The following is a 20,524-nucleotide window of genomic DNA, read 5'->3' as shown; positions in this document are numbered from 1 at the left end:
TCTACGATTTGAAAAATTGAGCGAGCTCTTCTTTTTCCATTTAGCTTTTTTTTCTATCTTTCTTTGTGTAAATAATTTTGTGAATATTTATTGTATATAAACTTTTTTATCAATATATTGTTGGTCTAGGTCAACCTTCAAAAAAAAAAAAAAATTGTTGTAACTTGATCCCTTCTCATATGCATTATTATGAAGTAGTATATATGCATTATCATAATATACGCAAATTTTTAAAGAAAGCATACGGTCGATCAACTGTCAGAACAAAATCATTAATGAGATATATAACATGAGATGATTTCTCTGTAGAGTTGACCATACATTACAAAATTATCGGGAATTAGAAAGAATTTTCCAATATATATATGCTACTTTCAACGTCAAAACTTTTAAGAAAAGTTGTAATATTGATTTATTATTTGGTTAGCACAGGAAAAAAAAAGTATATGTAATTAATTGCGTTTTGCTGCTCTTGCATACTTCAAAATTATAATACCTACTACCAAGTTTTAAGGTAGGTGACGAATTAAAATACCTAGATACTACCAAGTCTTGGTTATACTATAATACATTCATGGGCCAAACTTGCATGCATGTAACAACCCGAAAATTTCGAGTTATGATTATTTATGCTAAAATATTATTTTCATATAATATTGAAATCACTGTTATACGTCTATTGAAAATAAATAAATAATAAAACAGTAAATATTATTTTCATATAATATTCATGGTTTGATTTTTTAAATAATTAATTTGATTATATTTGTTTCCATTAATTTCCTTTTACTTCGCCGGTCCACTATTCATTTCCATTTGATGTCAATACCGCCCCTCTGTTTATTTATGTTTATTTTCATATATTAAATTATTCATAACTGATCTTTTGAATTCTATTAAAAGGACTGAATCAATTGCATAAAAAAAATGAAACACCGCTAATCACGCAACCGCTGCCATAATAACTTATCCTTTTTTATCCATGATTTCTATCTCACCGAAGTTTTTATTAATAGAAAATTAATTAAATAAATATCCAAAATGAAGAATGCTTTTGCGTTTTTTCGAGATATAGGGAAAACGTGATGGTTAATCACGTCCACTGGCCGTTATAGACTATTATGGCCAGGTTTAGCACTAATCACCGCACTTCTTAATAAAAAAAATTAAAAAAAAAAATTCTGGCCGTGATTGATAATCACGGCCAGAATTCAAATCCAGTGCAATATCTAACCGTGTAGAATGAGATCTGATGTGTAGAATGAGATCTGAGTTTGTCCATTTTAATATGGCATGCATGTCTGGCCGTGATTGATAATCACGGCCAGGATTTTTTTTTTTTTTTAAGAAGTGCGGTGATTAGTGCTAAATCTGGCCGTGATAGTCTATAACGGCCAGTGGACGTGATTAACCATCATGTTTTCCCTATATCTCGAAAAAAACGCAAAAGCGTTCTCTAATCTCGATATTTAATTAATATATTTCCTATTAATAAAAATTTCGGTTCTATCTCATGATTCTCTTCGGATAAGAAAAACAAAACCAAACAGAGAGAAAAATGTCAGAGAAAAAAAAGAAACGAAAATAGTAAAGAAAATAAAAGAGAATTTTGTAATCGCCTAAATGGAATTTTGATCCTATGTCGCGATTAATTTTGTATAACTAGTTTCTGAAATATCTCGCTATTAGGTAACTGGACTTCTCTATAATCTGTGTTTTTGTTTTGTATGGTTGATGTGAATATTGATATTGCATATTGGATTATGATGGCATATTTAACGGGATAGCGAGTCTGAGATTGGAATTTGATTTGTCCAATACACAGGGGCTGCTAGTCATGGTTGAGACCGATATGCGAGGAATGCTAATTGCAGTCGGGTTTGATGGTTGAAAATGATATGTCTTGTTTTACGAATAACCTAGACCAACGTGCTATCGTTGGTTAAATATGCATGCGTAATTTATATATATATTTGTGTTGATTAATTCGGCCTGTTTGAATGGTTGTTAATTAAATTAAGTCAATTATAGAGAAGCGTGTCATTAAATAACCGGTTACTGAGTTTTGTAGCTGACTCCATTTTGTTATTTTGTTTTTCTTTATGTTGCGACGTAGATTGGCGGGCAAGAAAAAGTGCTGCGATGATGTTATAATCACACTCTAGATAGTCAAAATCTGGAGTATGGTAATGCATAACTGAAAAAAGAATATTTTTCTTGGGCAAATTTTTAATTAGATTGATAATTGGTGCTAATCTGTTGAAGAATTATTTGCAGCACCAACAGATCGAAATCAGAACAATTTTCCACCCTGTTATGATCAGAATGTATGTTCTACTCCAAAAAAATGCATTGTTGACCAAATAAGTATATGGAAATATAAATTAGCATATATTACTTATAGCTATGTAGAACATTGTTAGTTCCAACTGCATGCCAAGCTGGATTTTTCCAGTGATGTTGTTGACATATTCATATATGATTCAATAGTTTTTTCATTGTTCTTAAAATGAATTATAAATAATTAGATGAATAATTGTACCGTACATATCTATCTTTTATGGTACATAATTAAATTTGATATTTCAAGAATATGAGAATTTGAATATCATAGGTTATTCATATCACAAAAATACCACAATCTTTTATTTTTATATTTATATTTTAAAATATAAACTCAAATATAAACTCCAAACAGTGATCTTAATTATTTTGACCTAGATAGTTCACATTAGAAACTCATGTATATATATTAGATCAAGACATAAAAAAAAGATAATAATTATATATACTAGTATTGTGCACGTGCGTTGCTACGGGAACATATTATAAGAATTTTTTTTATAAAAAAATATGACAATGAAAATAATAATTATCCAAAAATTAAGATACATGTTAATAGAGAATTTATATGTGTAACACCACAAAAAATACTAAATTAAGGTAAGATATTAATAGTTATATATATATATTATTTATTTTTTTCTTTCTTTTTCTTTTCTTTCTAGAAAGTTACGATTACTCAAAACCAGAGACCCAGATTTGGCATATTATTATCTTTGAATAGTCACAATTCATGTAAAGTTAATTGCTCAAAAATAAAATAAAATAGTATATATGTATATAGTAGTATTTAAATAGTTTATAAATAGTATATGATTATAACCCGAAAATACAAGACTCAAAATTTAGTATAATTAGTCGACAGCCACAATACATAGATATATACATATATATATCTGATTAATTACTCGAAATAAGAGTCGCAACTGCTCAGAATAGTTAGCACTTAATCCCTGATTCAAGTTATAAGAAGCCACGCTATATATATGTGATAATAACCGCCTGTTCGCATCTCTCTGTCTTTTTCTCTGCATCTTCACAGACTCTATATTTTTTATTTCAATTGATTAATTATTCGTTCCTCTGCCATCTTCACAGAGGTGATCAAATACTATATTCATTTGTTTTTATTCTTTATATTCAATTGTCCAGTCAACATTTTCAACTGGTATTAATTTAATGTTTCTTAGATTTGGATTTCGTCGTTTTGTTCTGTTGGATTGGAATTTGATTACTACCTCTATATCTATATACTTATCTCCACTTAGATAGATTTTGTCTCTTTTGATTTTTTTTTTCTGTTTTCATTCGTTTCGAATTTGATTGTTTTATAATATATATATATATATATAGAGATGGGCTATGATGCATTGCAATGCATAGGTCATGGTGTGCATTGGACCATAAATCACCGATTCAAAGTCCAAATGACCGATTCAAACCGTTCATCTTGTTCTCCATATTAATATGTGCTTGGAGACCAAATTTTATATTTTTTAGAATTTTTTTACTATTTATTAAGCCACTTTGAAAATCGCTGATCCAACGGTGACTGTTTGGAACAGTAAAATCAGAAGCCACCGTTGGATCAGCGATTTTCAAAGTGGCTTAATAAATAGTAAAAAAATTCCAAAAAATATAAAATTTGGTCTCCAAGCACATATTAATATGGAGAACAAGATGAACGGTTTGGATCGGTCATTTGGACTTTGAATCAGTGATTTATGGTCCAATGCACACCATGGCCTATGCATTGCAATGCACCATAGCCCATCTCTCTCTCTCTCTATATATATATATATATATAAAAAAAAAGTAGTTTGATAATAAATCCAATATTCAATATTGAGTCAGATAGTCAATTTGGAATTCGATTATTTTATTAAATTCGTTTATATGATCAGAGTTATATAGTCAGATGGTTAATAATCGTCAAAGTTATATTGTCAGATTCATCTAGTTATTTTGAAATTTCATTTTTTATTGAATTATTCTATTCTTTCGGGAATTTGATTATTTTTATTTAATTCATTTATATAAGTCAGATTAGATGGTAATAAATATATTTGGTGTATATCTGGAAATATATATATAAGTATTAATTTAGAAACCGTGTTACATGGTCTAGATCTGAATTCTGAAGTAAAGAGTGATGAAGAAGTGACAAGGAACTACACCACAATAGCAAGTACGGGTTTCTTGGACATTGTCAAATTGTACTTACCATTTTGTATGCATGTTATTTATTTATTTGTTTGGAATTGTGCATGTTGAATCGAACGATCCCTTTGGATTATTTAGAATTACAATAGGACTATTTCATATCAATCATGAGACTTGTAAGTAGGATGTGTTGAGTATGACATCGTGTAGTGTTAAACGGACGAACGTAAAAGGTAACAGATATGTTAAAGAAAAGGGGCCAACATGCGGTGAACACATGTTGGATTGTATACATTGGGTTTGGGTTCGACTAGACTCCTCGTCAACGTGGTGTTGTTTGCATTTCCCGTCACGGGTCAAGATCTAGCGTAGGGTGGATTCCCCGTCTAGTGAGAAGTCTTCCGTTGTTGGATGGATTTTCCAGCGGATTGACGGTCTTCCAGTGTTGGATGGATTTCTCACTGGATTGGCAAATAAATGGATTAACGGAAAACATGAAAGATAATTAAAGAAGTGTGTGCGTGTGTGTGGGTTTTAAATATTGCATAGCATGCGAGGATATAATATTTATATTCTATTTGTATTAATAAGTGAATTTGACAAACTCCGAGACTGGAACTAAATTCCGTACTGAGAGACTGTTCGATCTCTCACCCGTTTCACTTTTATGTGGGTTCCAGGAAATGCTGAAGCCTACGAGGAGCATGAATAGGAGGGAAGCGGACCAGGAAGTCAACGAGCAGACGGCTCAAGTATCTTTTAGTATCTTTAGCTAAATTTTTTTATTTTCTCTTTAGAAGTGGATACATTGACTAACATGGAAATTATCAGTTTGCTGCCATGTTTGTCTTGATCTCATGTTTAGTCATGTACTTGAATTAATTGTGGTGTTAGAAGACTTTGTTTGATTTTAAGATGTTGCATGAGTAATTATTATTGATAATGTATGTGATGTGCACACGCCTTATGTATAAATACGTGGCAGGTTGTCTCGGAGTGTGACAACTAAGTTGGTATCAGAGCCAGCACATACAATATCAATAAAATAAACAATAAGAAAGAACATACTAAGGTTTGGTCTTTATATATATATAATAAATATAATAAACTAACCAGTAGTAATACGCTGCATTTTGTAGAACATGCTTTCGAATTCACAGGCAGGCAAACAGAAGTGGCACCCGGGTTTCTACTCGAAAGTACCGAAGAGACTAGACGAAACATGTGATCTAGCCGGAATATCAGTCCATACACACATCTCGACAAGTAGTTTACGCTCATACCTGAAATCTGATGTGGCAACAGGAGCTGGATTCAAGATCTTCAAAACAGAGAGGGTTCACACATTCCGAACTAGAAACCAAGTAATTAGAGAAGAGGAATTCTACTGCCCTAATCTCTACATCAACACACATAACGTGTTATGGTCGGTAGAATCGTAGGTTATGCAGGGAACTATGAGTTAATCTTAGGACTGGATTGGCTGAAGGATTATAATGTTATTATCGACACCCTGCACCATTGACTCACGTTTAGAATACCCGGACAAGAGTTTCGAGAAGCAGCATTTAAAAAGACTATAGTTTACTGGTGACAATTAATGTAGCTTAGTTAAAAAAATCCAACCGTGTTATTTTAAAATCACGTCATCATAACATATTTTAACAATGTCTCTTCGAAAATATATATACATATTAATAATAACAATAAATTATATATAACGTGAGTACCATCATGCTGTTAGCTTCCTTTTTAAATGCTGCTTCTCGAAACTCTCATCCGGGTATTCTAAACATGAGTCGATGGTGCAGGGTGTCGATAATAACATTATTATCCTTCAGCCAATCCAGTTCTAAGATTAACTCATAGTTCCTTGCATAACCTACGATTGGGTCTACCGACCATAACCCGTTATGTGTGTTGATGTATAGATTAGGGCAGTAGAATTCCTCTTCTCTAATTACTTGGTTTCTAGTTCGGAATGTGTGAACCCTCCCTGTTTTGAAGATCTTGAATCCAGCTCCTGTTGCCACATCAGGTTTCAGGTATGAGCGTAAACTACTTGTCGAGATGTGTGTATGGACTGATATTCTGGCTAGATCACATGTTCCGTCTAGTCTCTTTGGTACTTTCAAGTAGAAACCCGGGTGCCACTTCTGTTTGCCTGCCTGTGAATTCGGAAGCATGTTCTACAAAATGCAGCGTATTACTATTGGTTAGTTTATTATATATATATATATATATATAAAGATCAGACCTTAGTATGTCCTCTCTTAGTGGTTATTTTATTGATATTGTATGTGCTGGCTCTGATACCAACTTAGTTGTCACACTCCGAGACAACCCGCCACGTATTTATACGTAAGGCGTGTGCACATCACATACATTATCAATAATAATTATTCATGCAACATCTTAAAATCAAACAAAGTATTCTAACACCACAATTAATTCAAGGACAAGACATAAATTCAACATAAGATCAAGACAAACATGGCAGCAAACTGATAATTTCCATGTTAGTCAATGTATCCACTTCTAAAGAGAAAATAAAAAAATTTAACTAAAGATACTAAAAGATACTTGAGCCGTCTGCTCGTTGACTTCTTGGTCTGCTTCCCTCCTATTCATGCTCCTCGTAGGCTTCAGCATTTTCTAGAACCCACATAAAAATGGAACGGGTGAGAGATCGAACAGTCTCTCAGTACGGAATTTAGTTCCAATTCCGGAGCTTGTCAAATTCACTTATTAATACAAATAGAATATAAATATTATATCCTCACATGCTATGCAATATTTAAAACCTACATGCGTTCACCGCATGTTGACAAGGAGTCTAGTCGAACCCATACCCATGTATACATTCCAACATGCGTTCACCGCATGTTGGCCCCTTTCCTTTAACATATCTGTTACTTTTTACTTTCGTCCGTTTAATACTACACGATGTCATGCTTAACACATCCTACTTACAAGTCTCATGATTGATATGAAATAGTCTTATTGTAATTCTAAATAAGCCAAAGGGATCGTTCGATTCAACATGCACAATTCCAAATAAATAAATAAATAACATGCATACAAAATGGTAAGTACAATTTGACAATGTCCAGGAAACCAATACTTGCTATTGTGGTATAGTTCGTTACCGCTTCTTCGTCACTCTTTACTTCAGAATTCAGACCTAGACCATGTAACACAGTTTCTAAATTAATACTTATATATATATATATATATATATATATCCAGACATACACCAAATATATTTATTACCATCTAATTTGACTTATATAAATGAATTAAATAAAAATAATCAAATTCCCAAAAGAATAGAATTTTTAATAAAAATTGAAATTTCAAAATAACTAGATGAATCTGACTATATAACTCTGATCGTATAAACAAATTTAATAAAATAATAAACAATCAAATTCGAAACGAATGAAAACAGAAAAAAAAATCAAAAGAAACAAAATCTATCTGAGTGGAGATAAGTATATAGATATATAGGTAGTAATCAAATTCCAACAGAACAAAATGGCGAAATCCAAATCTAAGAAACATTAAATTAATACCAGTTGAAAACGTTGACTGGACAATTGAATATAAGGAGTAAAAACAAATGAATATAGTATTTGATTACCTCTGTGAAGATGGCAGAGGAACGAATAATCAATTGAAACAAAAAAATATAGTCTGTGAAGATACAGAGAAAAAGACAGACAGATGCGAACAGGCGGTTATTATCACATATATATAGCGCGGCTTCTAACCTGAATCAGGGGTTAAGTGCCAACTATTTTGAGCAGTTGCGACTCTTATTTCGAGTAATTAATCAGATATATATAATCTATGTATTGTGGCTGTCGACTAATTAATTATACTAAACTTTGAGTCTTGTATTTTCGGGTTATAATCATATACTATTTAAATACTGCTATATACATATATATCATTTTCTTTTATTTTTGAGCAACTAACTTTACATGAATTGTGACTATTCAAAGATAATAATATGCCAAATTTGGGTCTCTGGTTTTGAGTAATCGTATAACAGTCTAGAAAGAAAAGATAAAGAAAGAAAAAAAATAAAAAAAATAAAAAAAATAAAAAAATATATATAACTATTAACATCGTACCTTAATTTAGTATTTTAATTTTCGTGGGGTTACACATATAAATCTGTATTTTTAATTAACTTGAATCATAATATCTAATAATAATTTGATTATGTGATGATTCTTTATTTTTAAGTACCAATGATATCAAATAATAGCTCAATTCAAATCTAATATCAAATATCGTACAACAATTCAATATTGACATATAATATAATATCAAAAAATATAAATAAAAAGTGTTATCGTGTGTATTAGTGTATATATAGATATACACACACACACACACACACACATTATAAGAGAAATATATATTTTTAAGTTGCAATTAATTTATATTATTCTTTGTTTCCAATTTATATTCTTCATCTTCTTTGTTTCCAGTTTAGAATATACACACACACACACACATTGATATATTATATATTGAAAATAATATTCTAAATTGCCTACAACAATATGTATAGAATCAAAGAAAGATAAATAAGCAAAAGAAATAAATAGCTTGATTTCCATTGTGATCCGTATAGAAATGAAGAAGAAGTAAGGAAACAAAGAAATAAGAAAATGGAAGATGGAGTATGCTCAATTAAAGAGAAGAAATATAAAAACAAAGAAATAAGAAAACAAAGAAATATATCGCTAAATTTCAAAGTTTGTTCAATATTAATTGTACCATATCGTGTAGTAGCACATATACGCGGTGAGTATATTTTTAACTAAATTTAAACTTTTATACATAAAACATATGCATTTAATCAAAAGAAGACAAATTATGTAATTGGAGGGCTGAGATTAAATCCGAAGTTTTATTTTTCAATCGTAGCCGTTGGCGGATCGGACACCCAACATGCTTAATAATGGAATGGAGATATAACGGTTACTAGATTTTTTTTTTTACCTCTACCTCTTGATATAGTAAAAAAGAAAATATGAGCTCGACAAACAATAAAATTTTATTTGGACTCGACATTTTAATTCTCAAATTTGAAACATAAATATAGAAGAGAGCATTCCTTTGCAACCAAAAAGTTGTGGCATTAATTGGAATTAACCTTTCGCTTTGAAAATATTATTTAACCAAAAAAACAAAAATTGCAAATGTATTTTCTATTATTTAGATATTACATGTATTTAGATATTGCATGTATCAGATATGATCAGTAAATTTAAAATTTAATTGACCTTCCTCCAAAAGTTTGTAAATCATAACCATTACAAATTATAAATAGTTTAATGGAAGATAAATAAACAATACAATATATTTTTACTCTAAAAATAATATAACTACCAAAATAAAATAATGACAATCTCTATATTTTGTTGACGAGATGGGAAGAAGAGACAATTTAAATTTCCGGCATGCACGTGTAGTTCAGCAAGCAACAGTGCAAATGAAACATTCACCATAGACTTCTTCAAAATAAATGCCTTAGAGATGAAACTTGGCCATAACCTTCTAACAAATGATAGACTCAATATTATTAGAACCGAACCTGACATTAATTTTGTAAATCTTCCAATAAACGGTTTACTATTCGGATCGACGGATCAACCGGTTCAATTGCTGGTTTCTTTTAGATCATGTTCGGATGCCCTTTTTTAACTGGGAATTTGATGGGTTTGACTCAGATGAGAATGTTATCTCATTGGGGCGTTCGGCAGCACAATTTTTGGGTCTGAATTTCTCATAGATTATTGCCAACGAATCACTGTTTAGTATAATTTTGTAGGATAAAAAAACGGTGCTCTGAGCCTCTGACCTCATTTGTTTGTTCTCATATTTTCTCTCTCCTTCTCTTTAATGCTGGGACCCACCCCCTCCTCTTTCTTTTTTCTCTCCACCCTCCACGTGGCCCCCGAATAGTAGTACATTCTGATCATAACAGGGTCGAAAATTGTACTGATTTCTGTTGGTGTTGCAAATTATTCTTCAACAGATTAGCACCAATTATCAATCTAATTAAAAATTTGTCCAAGAAAAATATTCTTTTTCAGTTATGCATTGTCATATTTCAGATTTTAACTATCTAGAGTGTAATTATAACATCATCATCGCATTTTTCCTTTGCTCGCCAATCTACATCACAACATAAAAAAAACGAAATAACAAAATGGAATCAACTACAAAGCTTACTAACGGGTTATTTAATGACGCGCTTCTCTATAATTGACTTAATTTAACAACCATTCAAACAGTTCGGATTAATCCACACAAATATATATAAATTATGGATGTATATTTAACCAACGATAGAACGTCGGTCTAGGTTATTCGTAAAACAAGTCATATCATTTTCAACCATCGAACCCAACTGCGACTAGCATTCTCTGCATATCAATCCCGACCACAACTAGCAGTCCACGTGTATCAGACAAATAAAATTCCAACCTCTGACCCACTATTCCATTAAATACGTCATCATAATCGATCTAATATGCAATACCAATATCCACATCAACTATACAAAACGAAAACACAGATTATAGAGAAATTCAGTTACCTGATAGCAAGATATTTCGGAAACTAGTTGTACAAAATTAATCGCAAAGTAGAATCAAAATTCCATTTGGGCGGATTACAAAATTCTCTTTTATTTTCTTTACTATTTTCGTTTCTTCTTTCCTCTGACATTTTTCTTTTTGTTTGGTTTTGTTTTTCTTATCCGAAGAGAATCATGAGATAGAAATCATGGATAAAAAAAGGTGAAGTTATTATGGCAGCGGTTGCGTGATTAGCGGCGTTTCATTTTTTTTTGCAATTGATTCAGTCCTTCATTTGAATTCAAAAGATCAGTTATGAATAATTTAATATATGAAAATAAACATAAATAAACAGAGGGGCGGTATTGGCATTAAATGGAAATAAATATAGTAGACCGGCGAAGTAAAAGTAAATTAATGGAAACAAATATAAACAAATTAATTAATTATTTAAAAAATCAAACCAAAGATGACAAGTTTACTGTTTTATTATTTATTTATTTTCAATAGACGTATAATAGTGGTTTTCAATATATATTATATGAATGCATTATAGTATAACCAAGACTTGGTAGTATCTAGGTATTATAATTCGTCACCTACCTTAAAACTTGGTAGTAGGTATTATAATTTTGAAGTATGCAAATGCAAGACGCAATTAATTACATAATATACTTCATTTTTTTTTTATAAAAAGACTAAAAGCCCATATTCATGGAAAAAAGTTAACTTACACAGTTCATAAGATCGTACTCAAAAGGAAATTAGATTAACCCTGCACAAAATAACCAGCTAAATACAATCTCGCCTTGTGCTTCACCTGACCTGTCCAATAGTGAACAAGGGAGATAATTAGAAATAGTATCTCTCAGTGTGTTTTATTCTTAATTACTAGATTCAAAGCACAGTTCATTTCTATGCTTCCAAAGTGTTCAGCAGATTGCACTGCAAACAAGCAACAAGGCAATTTTTTGAGAATAAGGCAGCTGTTTAGCAAAATGAATTACATCAGACAATTTAGTCCATTGGCAGCTGACATATTGGCTTTTTTTCCTGTACTAACCAAATAATAAATCAATACTACAACTTTTCTCAAAAGTTTTGACGTTGAAAGTAGCATATATTGGAAAATTCTTTCTAATTCCCAATGATTTTGTAATGTATTGTCAACTCTACAGAGAAATCATATCATGTTTTATATTTCTGAGTAATGACATTGGCCATGTTTGGTTATGGAGTAAGAGGTGGAGTAAACCCCTTACTCCACGCTTAAGGAGTCAAACGAGGAGTAACATAGGTGGTTTAAGATGGAATAAGATTTGAGCTAAATCGGAATAACTTACACCATCTAGAGAGGTGGTTTAACTTACTCCACCAAACATGATTAACTTACTCCGATTTAGCTTGGAATAAGAAATTTAATCCGGTTTAACTTTACTCCACAACCAAACATGACCTTTGATCTTAGAGTTGACCATATATTTTCTTTATAAATATGCGTTCTACTAACAGGAAAACACCTACGCCTGTTAAAATTAATTAGCACATTCAATTCGATATTATGAAAAATGCATAATATATTTCATGATGTTGATAACAGTATTTTTTTTTTGTTGTTGTTGATTTATATAAATTCTTTAACTATCGCTCGCAACTTGAATTTGACACGGCTCAAGAAATCATTTTTTTTTTGACAGGACAAATATTAATTGTTTCGAAGGTTATTATGCAAAGGGCAAAATATCCTATATGTATCCTTGGAAAATTTCAAAATGACATAATTGTCCAATTCCAAACATACAAATTTCATACTTATTTATCACTCTGTTAAAACGTAAGAACTTGTATATATGCTTCTCTCTTCATAAAGAAAAGTATCATAGTCATATTAATTTCTTAAAAATAAACGCACATAATTAACTAACCATCTAAATACCCAAAATTACATATTATCCCTCCAAAATTGTCAAATCCCATACGTATCATTTTTAAACAAATAAAACTTTCTGATTTACCTAATTTGTTATCTTTTATTAGGATGTTCAATGAGAGAAATTTTTGCTTCAAAGTTAATATGATATATAAATTGCAAATATGTAACTTTACATATTCTACCTTAAAAAAAATGCAAATATCATATTAACCATACGGTCCATACCTAATTCTGTTTATGCAAATTTTCAGCTTAATTAGTGTTACAGATACATAAAGAGACGGTTAATACTGATCAGCATATGGCACCCAATTTTTATTCTTTACAATCCTTGCACAATATGTAAGAAATACATTGTTGTCAAGAGAACAGAGCAATAAGAAATTCTCTAAAAAAATGCAATATCACTTGAAAATATGCCCTACAAAATAAATACCTTCAATTATTATTTTATTATATGAGTAGAACTAGGGTGTTCTCAATCTAAAACCCATCAAATCGGCTTCAAATGACAAATCCGAACCATTGAAATCCGCCTATTTTACGAGTGAAGCGTCTACATGTGAACATTTAAACAATCGAATTAATTTAGTATAAAGTCAAGCGGTCAAAATTAGAAGGTTAATAAATTAATTTTAATGCATTTATTTTTTGAACGTTTTTTTGACCGCTTGACTCTATGCAAAATTAATTTTTTTAACATGCAGACCCATCACTTGTAAAGTAGGTAGGTTTCAACGGTTCAGATTCGTCGTTTAAAGCCGATTCGATGAGTTTTAGACTTGAGTTTACCAAGAGGCTTTCCAAGGATATCTTATATGTATCATTTGAAGCAGTCTTGAGCCAAAAAAGTTTCTGCGTCCTATATACATAGCACATGCACAGTGCAACTATGATTAAATCCAAAAATCCTCAGAACTAATTTTTCAATATTAATCCATCATGGCTTCGATTCCTCTGTTCACCATCTTGTTTCTCTATTCCACAGCCCTTTTAGGCACAGTTATGGCTTCAGAAATACCTGCAGATAGAGGTCGGTCTCGTATACTGGATGATACAACACTAGAAAAAGACCGTTCACGCCAAGGACTAAAGGTTAACTTCTATGAAACAGCGTGTCCGAATGCTGAAGATTTAGTGGCTCAAGAGATGAAACAGATCCAGGCTGAAGATGCAACCCTTATGCCATCTCTGATCAGGCTCCACTTTCATGACTGCTTCGTCCGTGTAAGAAATCGTGCCGTATATAACTGTTTATTGTGAACTCCCTCTAGTTTGTGTCTGTTCACTGGTTCACTTGTGATCCCTCTCCAAATCTCAATCTGAGCATGCAGTCAAATTGATTCAAAAATTCACATATTATGAATTTCTTTACTATTTCTTTTGATGGGTGCAAACTGTTGCAAATCAATGGTCTGGAATGCTTAATAATCATGATTCACATTAAAAATGTTAAAAAAGTTTCAAAAAAATGTAACATTTAATTTGAAGCATATTTTGATACGTAGTAAAAAATAACAGTTTGGATTGCCTGTCCTAATCTTAGCTCATCACCGTAGCCCCACTGCTGTTTACATATATCTTTACAGTATTATCATCAGAAATTCAGAAATGTTTCTTTATAGTATGATCATCACAGACCGAAAATCTAAATGGAATTATTTAAGTAAAAGTGTAAAACATAATTTTTTTGTTGTAATTTTTTTTTTCACTGTGAGTTAATTTAATGATAGGGATGTGATGCCTCGATACTGTTAGACTCAGGGAGTGGGATAGAAGAAAAGGATGCAACTCCGAGCCTCAGTTTGCGTGGATTTGGTACCATTGAGAGGCTCAGGGTATTTTGGAAAATGCATGCCCCAAAGTTGTGTCGTGTGCAGATATCATAGCGTTGGCTGCCCGTGAGGCAGTGTTCCTGGCACAACTGATATAATAAATCATTCTACTAGTTATGATAATGATTCCATTAGGATCCGATAGAGACTGAAATTTGCAGCACATTTACCATATTTTTGTTAATTTGGATGAATACAATCTCTTACAAGGCCTTTAACTTCAATTAATGCATGCATGCTTAGAAATATTGTTGCTCTGTTTTGTACCAGTAGAAATCAATCTTTTGTCTTTGCAGTTGATGGCAGTTAAGTTGCACTTGACTCCTTAAAAAACATTCTTTTTGCACATGTAAATCACTCTAAATTATAAGGCGACCAGTATCAGGACAGTGACCACTAGTTGTTCTGTCCTTGTTATTTCTTTCTATTTGCTTGTAATTATTTGGTATATGACTATATATAACATTTTTTGAATTAATGACATTGTAATTTTCCTGCCACTTTTTTCCAAAAAAATGGGAATAAAAATTTGAAATTTCATCAACAACGAATATATGTACACTAATGAAAATCAACTTCTATTAAATTTCAGAGCCAGGGACCACGATATGATGTAGATACAGGAAGGCGAGACGGGAGCATTTCAATTGCCAATGAAACTTACACCAACCTGCCACCTGTAAATGGAAACATTTCTAATATTATCGGTGTGTCTGCCAAGAAAAATTTAACCAAGAAGGATGTCGCTGTGTTATCAGGTAATTAAATTTGATCTATTAGCGGCTTTATTACACAAATCATTTTTAACGAAACTGTAACCCGGTCCCCTCTAGAATATTAAGCGTTCAATTCTTTTTGTAACCAAAGTAACAAACCTTCAATCAATTTTCTAATATAATATTTCTTTGAAAATAAAATTAAGTATTCTACAATATTCTTTTTATGGTTACAGGGGCGCACTCGATAGGGGTTTCCCATTGTTCATCCTTCTCTTACCGCCTGTACAACTATACTGGTACAGACAACACAGACCCATCACTGAACCCTAGATATGCAAAAAAACTGAAGCAGCAATGCTCACCTACTGACAGCAGCACTACAGTTCCTATGGACCCCGACAACCCTCTCACATTTGGCTTGAACTACTACAAATCAGTGCTGAATAAAGAAGGGCTGTTCAATAGTGACGAAGCACTGCTTCACAATAAGGCAACGAGGGCTTACGTGGCTGAACAAGCTAGTGCCATGTCATCGCAGCAATTCATGAATGATTTCGCAGAGTCCATGGTCAACATGGGAAGGGTCAATGTTCTTACAGAACCAGTGGGATGATCAGATCTGTGTGTGGAGCTTATTACGAGAGTTATACAAAAAGCAATATGGTTTAATTGGGATTGCAATTGTTCATGTAAATTTGTCTACTGCCAGAACAGTATGTAATCACATATTCACAGGTAGACAAGTTAATAAACGGATTTTCTGTATAGCCATCCGGGAATCTTTACTTTTTTTGGAATATTGGATTGCTTTTTTAAAATGTTATATGTATTAATTTCTTTTTGATGAATATTGTTCTGAAAACTTTTAACCAATTAACATGCATTTTGGGAAAATGAAAGTTAGAGAAAAGCATAGAATGAGATTACTTAGATAATGATACAATTTATCACCATAAATAAGAAAAACACTGCAATATGCCTGTCATTATTAGGTTGATGACCAAACCAAAGGTCTTTATATAAGGAAAATAATCATTTATCTTGTCAATTGAAGGTTCCACCAACCAGACATGAAAGCTCAATTCGGAAAGGAAGTTCATATGCTAATATTATTTGTTGCTATCATGGTTGTTATTAATATTTTTTTTACTGGTAAACTTCCGGCCTATTTACTAAAACTTTAGATTTATATATACTGTTAAAAAAAAAAAATAAACACAATGACTGTCAACTAAAATTGTAAGTTAGACATTAATATACCATGGCTGATGTCATTAACAAATCTGGTGATGTCAGCAATAACAGTAAAAGTTTGATTGACTTGAGATAAGAAAATTTCGTCAGATCGACCGAAACATTAGAACTATAGAACACAGAAAATAAATCCTATGAGAGAACACAACTTTGAATTTTTACGATGCAAATTCAACTTTTATCGGGAAAATAATAAAATATATCACATAGATGTTTTTCAAGTTTCTCTACATCGAACTGATGGAATATAGATTTCCTCATGATCATCGAATTGCTGAAATCATTGAAAATTAATATACAGATCCAAATTTCTCGGTCTGGGTTGGTTTTATATTTACACCTACTTCACCTAAGATTGGAGTTGACAGAGCAACATTGATTTCATTTTTCTTTATTTTAGCATCTTTTCTTCTCAACAAAGAATAACAAGAGAGCATTATGAAAAGAACCAACTTATTGTTAAAAATTAATTACATTGAAAGGGGAGGTAGCACAATTGGCTAGGAAAATGTCCTAGAGTTGTTATACCCAAAGGTCGAGAGTTCGATTCCCCCTCACGAACCTTGGTAGCTACTACCAAGTTTTCAATAAAAATTAATTACATTAAAAATGAATAAACATTCAACAAGAATATGGGGGGACTTTTCCCTTCACAAACTTGCAGCCTGAGAAGTGGACCAGCAAGACTTGGTGCCACAGAAAAATTTTGGATCATCTCTTTCTGGACAATTTCTTCGGCATTTGGGCATGTCTTGCTGTAGTAATCAGTGCTCAATTGTGCACTTGATGTCCCCAAAATAAGAAAAAAGTGTGCAAAAAGAACCAAAAGCAGGGGATAAGCTCTTGATTCCATGTTAAGAAGGATCTGTTGTTTGTACTGGATGAAAGAGGCAGGGTACTAATGGTGCTTATATAGTGGCAAAGGGAATTGCTCAAGTTGTGATTGACTGGGATACCACAATATTACTTCAGTTTTTCTCCTTCCTTGATTAGTTTAATAATATATAGAATGATTAGTGAGGTGATATGTAGGAGGAATGTTTCAACCATGCATGTGCACCTTAATTGAAAAAAATGTATAATAACATTGAGTTCCTGTTTTGGCTCTAGAGAATAATTGTTTTTCTTGTAGCTATGCATGGATATATATGAAACATTTTTCAATATCTTGCGGAAGGTCAGAATTTGTAGATACAAAACCCAAAATAATGTAGAAAGTTTTTATATACTTCCAAACCTATAGTTTTACTTATTCAGTAAAGTTAACTTAAATTTTCATATATCAGTAAAAATATGGGGTAAACATATTATATTTGTAGGGTATAAATTAGTTTTAGGATTCACATATAAATAACTTTTGTGGCAAGTATAAATACTTCTGAGATGCAGATAATCGGTACAAGAATAACTTTTTTTTCTTTAACTTAGCAGAGGCTGCTCTTTTATTTTTTTTTTTGACAAAGAAAAAAGGGTCTAGCCCTTGTTTCATTAATCATTTTTGAGTTACAAAAGATATGTAACTAAATAAGAAAAGCAATAAATTCTGCTCAAACATTTGAGCATAATGCAAATGAAAAGAAACTAAAGAAAACATAATGAAATAGAAAATAAATTTAAAAAACCAAAATTTAAGTATTAAGTCAAATAAGCTAATTTATTCTTGGTGAGCTCCTGTTAATAAACTATATCTCCATTGTGCTTCCACTTGTTGGGATAGTTGCAGTAAATTGCAGTATTCTTCTCTAAAAGTTCTGCTACAGCGTTCCCTCCATATTACAAATTGTGTGATTAACAGGATGGATCTTTCTTTCTTGCTGAACTTTGATTCCTTGAGACTCACTACAGTGTTTTCATTTCCATATGTTATTCCTCCAGGTATTTTAACCTTCATCCTTAATTCTATTATCCTGTATAATAGCTTTGCTTGCACACATTCACTGAATAAATGTGAAACCGATTCAGATTGTACCTTGCACATGATACATCTGTTAGTGAGACACCATCCCCGTCTATTTAAATTATCGACCGTCAGTATTTTATTGAAGCACAATAACCATGCAAAAACCTTGAACCTTGGAGGCGCCTTCAATTTCCATATTCTATGGACCGTTTCCTTTCTACTCGGTCTGTTCATTATCGCTTGATATGCTGATTTCACTGTAAAAATTCCTCCTTCTGTCCATCTCCATTTAATTCCATCTTCTGTTTGTGATAACTGCACCATTGATGTAGTGATTGCATTCTCTAAGTTTATCATTTCACTTGTTGCTTCCTCTGAAAGGTTATGTATGAAGCAATTTTGAAAAGAACCCGAATTGAAAACTTCTTGCAGTGTTGTTTCGTTATCCAATGCATATGTATATAAGTTTGGATAATCTTGGCATAGTAATCCTAAACCCCAGTTCTCCATCCAGAATCGTATGGTAGAACCATCTCCTGGCAATCTTATCATTGATATGATAAACTTGGAATATATACCCTTCAGAGTTTTATTGAAGAAGTATGAGTTCGGATAAGGCCTTTGCAAACCATTTGTGATCTTGAATATTGTCTTCCACAATCTCTGTTTCGGTTCAATCCATTGCCATAACCATTTCATTAGCAATGCCTCATTAAACATGGCCAGATCCATCACACCTAAACCGCCCATCTTCTTTGGTTTGCATACCATTTCCCAATTCGCTAAGTTCAATTTTTTTGTTGTTGGACTTGCACCATGCCACAAGAAACGCCTCCTTATCTTATCAATTTCTTTTAAAACCCATTTTGGTAATACAAAAACCGTCATGTAATATATTGGCAGAGAGGAGAGCACATTATTAAGAAGCACCAATCTTCCGGCAATTGACAATTGCTTTGCTGACCATCCCGCTAATCTTCTCTGAAATCTGTTTATTAAGGGAAGAAATGCTTGTTTATTTAATGATTTGTAGGATAGAGGAAGACCCAGATATGTGAATGGGAAGCTACCCAGTCTACATCCAATCGTTTGTGCCAAAACTGGTCCCTGTGTTTCTGAGTTTTGTGTGAGCAACAGTTCAGATTTTTGTAAGTTTACTTGAAGACCCGAGATATTTTTGAAGGCCGCAAAAGCAATTGCAAGTATCTGTAGTTGTTGAATCTCCGGTTTGACAAAAAACAATGCATCGTCAGCATATAATAGACACGGCTTCATTCCATGATATGGCAACCTTATCGCCCCATTATTTACCAATTTTTTAAACCACCTCGAGATAAAATCCATAGAAATAATAAACAAAAATGGCGACAATGGATCACCTTGTCTCACCCCTCTCTTGAGATTAATCTTCTTTCCTAATAAGCCATTAATAATAACTTGTGACGTGCCCTGAAGTACCGCTTCCTTAATTATTGTAAGCCATCTTAAAGGAAAGCCGAGATTGTGCATGACTTGTGCTAAAAAATTCCAGCTTATTGTGTCAAACGCCTTTTGGATATCTGCCTTGAAAATTGCAAGCGGTATATTCTGATCTTTGCAATTATGAAGAACTTGTTGTGCATATATAAACCCCTCTGTTATTTGGCGACCCTTCACAAAACCTGTTTGTGATATATCCACGATGTTGTGTATATGCTGTTGAACTCTATTTGCAAGTATCTTCGAGAAAATTTTTTGAACAGCATGTATCAAGCTAATTGGCCGAAAAGCCTCTG

At 32.2% G+C, this 20,524-nt stretch overlaps 1 protein-coding gene across 1 annotated transcript; it reads left to right on the top strand.

Annotated features, from left to right (window-relative positions):
* Positions 1-13,983: 13,983 nt before the first annotated feature.
* On the top strand, positions 13,984-16,208 carry LOC144544080 (peroxidase 27-like). Its single transcript, XM_078292498.1, has 4 exons — positions 13,984-14,268; positions 14,775-14,879; positions 15,469-15,634; positions 15,829-16,208. Exons 1-4 carry the CDS (start codon positions 13,984-13,986, stop codon positions 16,206-16,208), a joined length of 936 nt encoding a protein of 311 aa, XP_078148624.1.
* Positions 16,209-20,524: the final 4,316 nt, after the last annotated feature.

Source organism: Carex rostrata, chromosome 26, assembly GCF_964058835.1.
Source record: "Carex rostrata chromosome 26, lpCarRost1.2, whole genome shotgun sequence".
Lineage (NCBI taxonomy): Eukaryota > Viridiplantae > Streptophyta > Magnoliopsida > Poales > Cyperaceae > Carex > Carex rostrata.
Note: the sequence above shows the minus strand (reverse complement) of the source record. Positions and strands in the feature narration are given on the sequence as shown.

Bases quoted from the DNA above. Each gene is read 5' to 3' on its own strand.
- LOC144544080 (XM_078292498.1), top strand. From the start codon at position 13,984: ATGGCTTCGATTCCTCTGTTCACCATCTTGTTTCTCTATTCCACAGCC. The intron at 14,269-14,774 runs GTAAGAAATCGT...ATTTAATGATAG, and splicing joins TTCATGACTGCTTCGTCCGT to GGATGTGATGCCTCGATACT. The intron at 15,635-15,828 runs GTAATTAAATTT...TTATGGTTACAG, and splicing joins GGATGTCGCTGTGTTATCAG to GGGCGCACTCGATAGGGGTT.